Raw genomic sequence first — 7,637 nt, 5'->3', positions numbered from 1 at the left:
GTCTGATGACCGGCCGTAACGTCTGTCACATGACAATATTAACGGTGATGTCATTACACAGGTTCCCGAGTTCCAGGTAAGTCCATTTTAAGCTTATATTGAAATTTAACTGTGGCTTTTGATCAGAATCTTTTCTTAGGAAGTGAAACCTTTCATTTTTAGACAGATAGTAGTAATATTTTCGTGATGAATATTTCAGAAAATGACTAGCACTGAATCATCATAATCAACGAACTGAGTTATCGTGTAAATAAACCCAGGAACTAGAGGAGGGCTGCTGCTCCAGATCACTTTGTAAGTATATGCCAGAAATAGTGAAAAACATGACAAGGAACTATTCATAGTGAAGTTCGCCGTGGCAATGCTTATTAGAAATTGTATTAAACGATCCGAAATGAGTTATCTTTGTAAGTATATGTAAGATCACATGAGCACACTTGTTGGAGGGGTCCTTCTTAACTACCAATTGGTCATGAGTGTGTTACTAAGTAAGGTTTCTAACAGTCATATTTTGAAAACCACACCTCCTAAGGATAAGCTTTTCGCACAGGTTAGTTCCATTGAAGACTACTGCCAAAGTTTCAAATCACGGCCATATTTGACCAGTCATGTGACCAGAATAGAAGAAAACCTAAAACTTAAAAGCCATCTAAATCCGAAAATTTGTCAGTGTCAATAGATTAAGAACGTCTAGGTGCTTAATGCTGCATATGGGTTTTTTGAAACTCGCATTATTGTAGAAGTTATGAGGTAATAAACCCCCATATTACTAGACTTTCTCAGTAGCTTTCCTGTTTTATGTGTAAACAGTAATTCCATACATACAGTTATATAAAGAAGGCTAAGTTATTTTTGATTCATGAGAAAAATTGCAACTCTTGCAACCTGGGGGGAGGGGGGGACTCATACAAAATGGATGAGGGTGCTTGGTGTACCTTATAGGGGTTAAAAAAGCAGTTTTGGTAGCTCTTAGGGTGCCAGCCTCAAAAGGTCCACAGCAGGAGCTTTTGCAGTACCTTTTAAGGGTATTGAGCAAAAAAAAAAAAAAAAATGACACGAGATATTTGAAATTCAACTGATCTATTTTTTGGTCTCAGAATTGGTACCTCTTAGGGGTGAAAAAAATTTCAAGCCACACTCACAAAACAGGATCTTGGTACCTCTTAGGGGTTCTTTTCAAAATTACCGACGAGCATCCCCCTCCTTTTTATATGAGAGTTCCCCCCCAGGCTCCTACATCAGGTTTCCTCAAAAAAATTTCCCAAGAAGCTTCCCTTGCTCATTGGGCAAGTCGACAGACAGAACATATTTGCCTTACTGGAAAATCCTTTAGCCCTGGGCTATCAGACAGGACTTTCAGTGCACACCAAATACCATAAGTGAACTATGAGCTGAAGCACTTTGCTTTTTCGTCAACTCTCTCACTCTCACATATTTGCAAGAAAAAGTTACAGGGTTCACAAAGATCATGGAAAAGCTGGAAAGTTGAGAAATTTAGTTACGTTTGGGTCATTCAAAGTCATGGAAAAGCAGCATGCTAAATCTGAAAATATTTTAATTTATTTTTTTTTATTTTTTTTTTATTTGCCACACAAACAAAAAGAGAATTAGGGTACAATGATTTATAAATAACAAATAAAATTAATATACAAGATTGCAATGACGATACAAAACTATAAATAAAAAGATAAGAAAATTAACAGTTGAAAAAAATACAGAATAGTCAGAAAACATATTTTAACTTCAGAGAAATAAACACTAGGAGTAGTAATGTGTATTTTGTGTGTCGTAATCATGGTACCCTATTTCAGAGTGATAACGTAAAAAACCATAGTCTATCCTGTGATTCATTGCTTGTAGCATACTTGAATGAAATGCTGGAGTGCCCCTTACCTCGCCCAGGCTGCCCTCTGCGTAGTCAATCCCAGTGCTGGATTTTCATTGGTTTATCTTGCCTGCTTATAGTGGCACTCAAGCCATGTAATAAAAATTAGGCATTATTACCTGGGCCAACAGAGTCCCAAGTGAAGGTTTATTCTACATTTTTTCTCTCTGTTATATCATGTTTCTGTTTTCGGTTGCGAACTAAATTAAATAAATTAACCAGTTGCTATATGTTCGCAATGAACGTATTATTAATGCCTGGTCTTAGTGTTGGTTACTCCTAACTTCTTGTTTTATAATTATATAATCCAAGTTGAGAGCAAAATAACCACTGAAAACTTGGCATAAAATTTAAACCCACCCATACTGTTTAATTCTAATGTAACCAATCTCCAGCTGATTACAAATTGTCATAGAGCTCACCATGTTAGTAAATCACCATAAATTGTTAGTACTTAATGTTAGGTGCTGTTAACAATATGCAAAATTTTTTTATTGTATAAAAGTGAAAACATAAATAAATGAAAATAAATAAATAAATAAATAAATAAATCACCTGAAATAATTTATTACCTACTGTTTTAACTTTACAGTATTGTTATTTGGGGCAGTTTTTTGAAGGTAAAATCACAACATGTCAGCTCCCCCGCCATACACCCCAGGACATCAGGGATACCAACAGGGATACCAACAGGGATACCAACAGGGATACCAACAGGTGCCTCAGGGTTACCAGCAGGGCCCACCTCCAATCACGAATGCTCCCGGCACAGGATACATGCCAAGTAAGCTGGTTTTTAATTCTGTTCATCAGCAGTAACGCTGCCAATTAAATATCTGCAGCTGGAAAGAGATAATCTTCCTTGGTGTCACTTGCAATCAATAGGGAGTTTAAGAAACCATGACTGCGACGCTGAGGACAATGTCAATTGAAAAGTGAACTTATATTTTACCCACGAATCTTGCAATAGATCGCTTTCACTGTCATGCAATAAAAAATAAATCGAAAACCATCCAGTGGAAAAAGCTACGAAATTATGATGTTACAGAAAATAACTAAATGAGCCACTTCTCCAAGTTTTAGGTCTGTGTGTTTCCCCAAACTTCAGATATTCGTTGCAATGTTTCGCCAATATTTACAGAGCCCAGGATGAAAACGCCATGTTGGTGTACCTCCGTGGTACACCAATATGGCGGCCGGAAAATAGTTCAAACATCTGGAACTTACTTTGGCTATCTAGGCAACTGATTATCAGTACTGATCAAACAAGCAGTTACATAAGCACTTTTCCTAATGCCTTAACTTCTAAAAAGGCTCAAAATCATGGGATAAGTATATATTTTTCGACAAACTCAATCATAGCCTTGTGTCGTGCACCTCCATAATTCAAAATGCTCTGGATTCCAAACAAAGCACGCTATTGAGCTGTAAAATTGTAAACAGATATAAATATACCGCCTTTTGTGCCTGATGAGGACAAAAACTTTGGTGGCTCTTTCGTTTTGGATTTTAGAAAGTGATGACGTCACATGAAAACGATCTATACTCTAAAGTCTTTTAGTTTGTTTATCACTGTCAAAACTATCTAGACACTCAAAATAGAAATTTAAAAATTAGTCATCATCGTTCACCTTTTCCAGACAACGCAGAATTTGGTCGTTTCACGCTGCTGTTTTGCAGAGAATGGCAAAGAAATGTACCAAGAATTATAAGGCATGCCATTGTTCTGTCCATTAAACTCCCTAGTAATGGTGTTTGAACAACATTCTTTTGTCAGTCAGGATCTCTGAAAGGAACCCATCATGAAGATATGTTAGGAAGCCAGACAAGTGTTGTAGAAATCCATTCAAGGAACCTGCTCAGAGCATTGATACTAATCCGTTCAAATGAAAAGTACGAGTTACTCAGCCAGGATAACTTACTGAAGCCTTCAATGTATTAATTATTAAAATAGGATTTCATTCAGTCTTATTTTATTCAGTTGTAACTTATGTACCCTGTCTAGAGGCCCTGTTAGGGGTTTTTGGGATACGCAAATTAAGGTAATCAATTAATGGCCGATACGGAATATTTTAGGGAAAATTAATGGCATATTAGGGATATTTAGAACAGATTTTCTGGGATATTGAGCAATCAAAATTGTTAGTTTTTGAAATTATTTAAATTTACGGAAGAAAGGACATTTAGGCCAAAGATTAATGGGATGTGGGATACACAGACCCCCCGCCCCCCCCTAATATATGGGCCTCAGTCTAAAATGTATCAGGATACTACTTATAGTTGACAAGTGTATTACTGGCTCTGTTATTAACCTGTAAGCTCCTAAACATCTAAACATAACATTGTTACATGTATGCTCATGTATAAAGAGGCATCATTGGTGATTAAAGTTTGTTTGTTTTGTCATTGTCAAAAGGTTACCAGAGTGGAGCCCCACCAAGATACCAAACCATTCCGGCACCACCAGCTTCAACCACATATGTTTATGTTCGAGGGAACTGCCCCGCTTGCCAGACAGGAACACTTCAGGATGAGTACACTGGTCTGGGAATTTGCTTAGCCATCTTCTTCTTCCCCCTTGGCGTCCTCTGTTGTCTTTTGCTCACTGAAAAGCGATGCACCCACTGTGGAATGAGATACTCCTGAGTGACACTTTAAACAAGGAATATTTTCTCAATGGTTCATGTATTTTGTGTTTAACACAGATTTACGCAGTCTAGTACAAATCTAGGCAAATAGTTATTAAATAGCTTTAGAATAAGACAGTGGATTCTGAATTTCAAGTTAGAGACAGAGATTTTGTTAATAATACTTCTTACTAGTACCTCTGTGGTCCCTGTGTTGTCTGACGACAGGGGATTGATTTAAAACTTTGCAGCTTGGACATGAGATGTGGGGGCAGATCAAGAGAGGTTTTCAGCCTCAGCTTATCTTGAAGTATTTTGCTATGTGTGAGAACAAGCTCTGGTACACAGTAGTTCAGTTGTTTAATATGTTTTATTCCAAGGGCAAATGACAATTACAAGATTGTTATTGACTATATTGTGTCAATGAAGTATAAAATGTTTTTCATGTTTGCTCTTTATTTAACCACCCCTACCTGATAAGGGAGTAAGAGGTAACAGGATGTGCCTTGCAGCATACAAAAAAAAAACTATCTTAGGCTAGGGAGAAGACGTAGAGTCTTATAATATTATTAAGCAGTAGCTGGGGTCTTCTATATCTTAAATTTTTATATGGATTTCTAATTAATTTTATTAGACAGTATTTATGTCTTAAAATAATTTCTCATGTATTTAATGCCAAGCCATATATAATTTGCTTTGCATGTACTTTAATTACATGGCAGTCATATTAAATAGAGCTAGAAAATTGTCATACTTTTAAATTGTTTTGTGTTGTAATGCAAAGCAAACTGTATTTATTAGTTGACTTGTTATTAACTGTTAATTGTAATCTGGTCTGTAAAATTATTTTATCCAGGGCCTGACCAGTTGTAAATTAATAAATGTGGTACGAAACTTAAGTTTTCAAACCTCTGGGCTTGTCAGGACTTCATACATAATAATTTGAAAAGATGTTTATTTTTGCCAAATTTTTGTAGCAGTAAGATTGAAATCAAACATTTAAAAAAGACGACACACTGTTTAAATTTGTAAGACATGTTTCGGATACTCAGTGTCCATCTTCATCCATCTTTTATTTTTGTAGCTAATAGTATGTTAAGTGCCATTTGACATCATTTTAGCTTGTTTGTTGAACTCATCAAATCAATGAAATTGCAGCTATAATCTAATCAGCCTGTGGGACACGACTAGGTGACATTTGCTCCAAACATGCAAGAGTGCTAAATCAAGCAACTCACGCTTATAAACTACAGTGTATTTGGAAAGAAAAGATTTTAATATGTGTTTCAGGGACGTGGGTCTCGGTGGATGTAATAGTCACTTGTGACATCACTAATTTGCATGCTGCCCCCTCCCCCCCCCCCCCCGCTCCCCCGTAAAAGATTTTGTTGCCTGTGATATCTTAAGTTTTTTCAGGCTCTTGGGTTTTCAAAATACATCTCTCCACATTGCTACCTCTAAGGGGAGCAGGGACGGCGCAGTGGTGAGAGCCCTTGTCTCCCACCAATGCGGCCTGGGTTCGATTCCGGCCCAGTGTTATATGTGGGCTGAGTTTATTGTTGGCTCACGACTTGCTCCAAGGGTTTTATCCGGGTTTTTCTTCCTCCCCACCCCTCCCCCCTCCCCCCTCCCCCCCAAAAATCTGCATCTTCAAATTCCAATTTGACCAGGATGGAGGACCCGCATGAAAATCATCTAAGACAGCTGTGGCTTACTCTCTAAATAATTACGAACATTAACTTGAGCAACAGGGATATTTCTGGAAAAGTTCCATGAACGTAGGATATTTGCCATATGTGGAACTCCCCCGCACCCGGGACTCGCGTTGTCCTCTTTTCAGCTAACCCGTTGCCCTTAACATGCCAGTGTAGGGGTCATTTTCCGGTGAAGAATTCTCCGAAATTTCATCTTAAAAGACACAAAAAGACGAAAGATGATTCCTAGGCCAATCGCTATAAAATGGTTAACTTATCCAACCCATCCAACCGACCAAATTTTATCGAAGGTGAAAAAAAAATATTATAATCACTGTTATCTTTTTCGGGTTCGTCTCACTTTGCATACACCTGTAAGTAAACGAATCCACCAAACGATGTTAATTTTTGATTACTTTTTAGAGTCAGAGAGGCACATGCCACATCCGATGCCAAAATGGGTCAGTATCGCGAGGAAGGTAAGATCGCTTTTTGCCGTCATTTCACTTTTTTGTCGATAGATGAGAAGACGATGGCTCGCTAAAACAAAAGATGATCATCCAAATCTTACGCATTTCATATGCACACTAAAATCACAGTCACAATATGAAATAGAAACAAAAAGTGGAGACAGAGAAATGGAAACCTCTTACAGGATATATGAGGATTTATTTAATATTTTAGATTATATTTTCTATACCTATCGGCATCTATCTCCTACCCATTAGTCTATTTCTAATCTCCTGTCAGATGCATAACTCATTTTACCTTTAATGTTCCACATGCCTTTGGTCTGTTTTTTTATGTTTCTATAGCACAGCCTCAAGCTGTAATGATAACTATCTATTTTTCTTCTTGTTTTTCTTTGCCCCTTGCCGTTACTGTATTTGTTAGTAGTGTAAGTCATGTAACTGTATTTGTTAGTAGTGTAAGTCGTTTAGATATTGTAATTTAAATAGTGTAAATAATTAGAGCAAGATAATGTAATAGAGCTAGTGTTGTAAGTAAGCATTGTTTTCCCTTGTGTTATTGCAAATAAAAAAAAAACTCTTAAAGGTTTAGTTGAAAGACACACACACACAGAGGCTGACCTTGTCTACTAGGGTCAATTATTATAGTGACATTACTTGTAGAGAGTGAAATAAACGTGCAACCGGTACAAGGTTGAGAGAATATGCATCATGAGGAATTGACAGTGTTTACCCCCCTCCCCCCACCCAGCCGAGGGCGAGCGAAATTTTTATACACTTTTCACATAATCCAAGTAGACCCTTTCATCATAGTTGACACAGGCCAGGGGATGGTTGTGAAGCGCGGCAAACATCAAAGGAACAAACAAAGATGCCAAGATTTATGTTGGAAGGTCCACGACTATGGACAATCTTTTGTTTTGAGCTCATACACTTCGCATGAGTTACGCAACCAAAGCGT

General features: G+C 37.4%; 1 protein-coding gene across 5 annotated transcripts; it reads left to right on the top strand.

The window, feature by feature from the left end:
* Window positions 1-7: 7 nt before the first annotated feature.
* Window positions 8-5,423, top strand: LOC110056306 (membrane protein BRI3-like). Of its 5 annotated transcripts, none has more exons than XM_089289015.1 (4): window positions 8-76; window positions 200-294; window positions 2,496-2,669; window positions 4,302-5,423. In XM_089289015.1, exons 3-4 carry the CDS (start codon window positions 2,519-2,521, stop codon window positions 4,529-4,531), a joined length of 381 nt encoding a protein of 126 aa, XP_089145141.1. In that variant the 5' UTR covers window positions 8-76; window positions 200-294; window positions 2,496-2,518; the 3' UTR covers window positions 4,532-5,423. The 5 variants fall into 5 exon arrangements, 4 of the variants coding, with proteins under 4 accessions (XP_089145141.1, XP_089145142.1, XP_020618419.2 ...); XM_089289016.1 differs by having other exon boundaries at window positions 2,478-2,669; XM_020762760.2 differs by lacking the exon at window positions 8-76 and having other exon boundaries at window positions 83-294.
* The last annotated feature ends 2,214 nt before the right edge of the window (window positions 5,424-7,637 follow it).

Source organism: Orbicella faveolata, unplaced genomic scaffold, assembly GCF_042242905.1.
Source record: "Orbicella faveolata isolate gen_17 unplaced genomic scaffold, um_ofav_v1 contig_2, whole genome shotgun sequence".
Classification (NCBI taxonomy): Eukaryota; Metazoa; Cnidaria; class Anthozoa; order Scleractinia; family Merulinidae; genus Orbicella; species Orbicella faveolata.
This window is presented reverse-complemented; position numbering and strand designations above follow the sequence as displayed.

Bases quoted from the DNA above. Each gene is read 5' to 3' on its own strand.
- LOC110056306 (XM_089289015.1), top strand. From the start codon at position 2,519: ATGTCAGCTCCCCCGCCATACACCCCAGGACATCAGGGATACCAACAG. The intron at 2,670-4,301 runs GTAAGCTGGTTT...CATTGTCAAAAG, and splicing joins CGGCACAGGATACATGCCAA to GTTACCAGAGTGGAGCCCCA.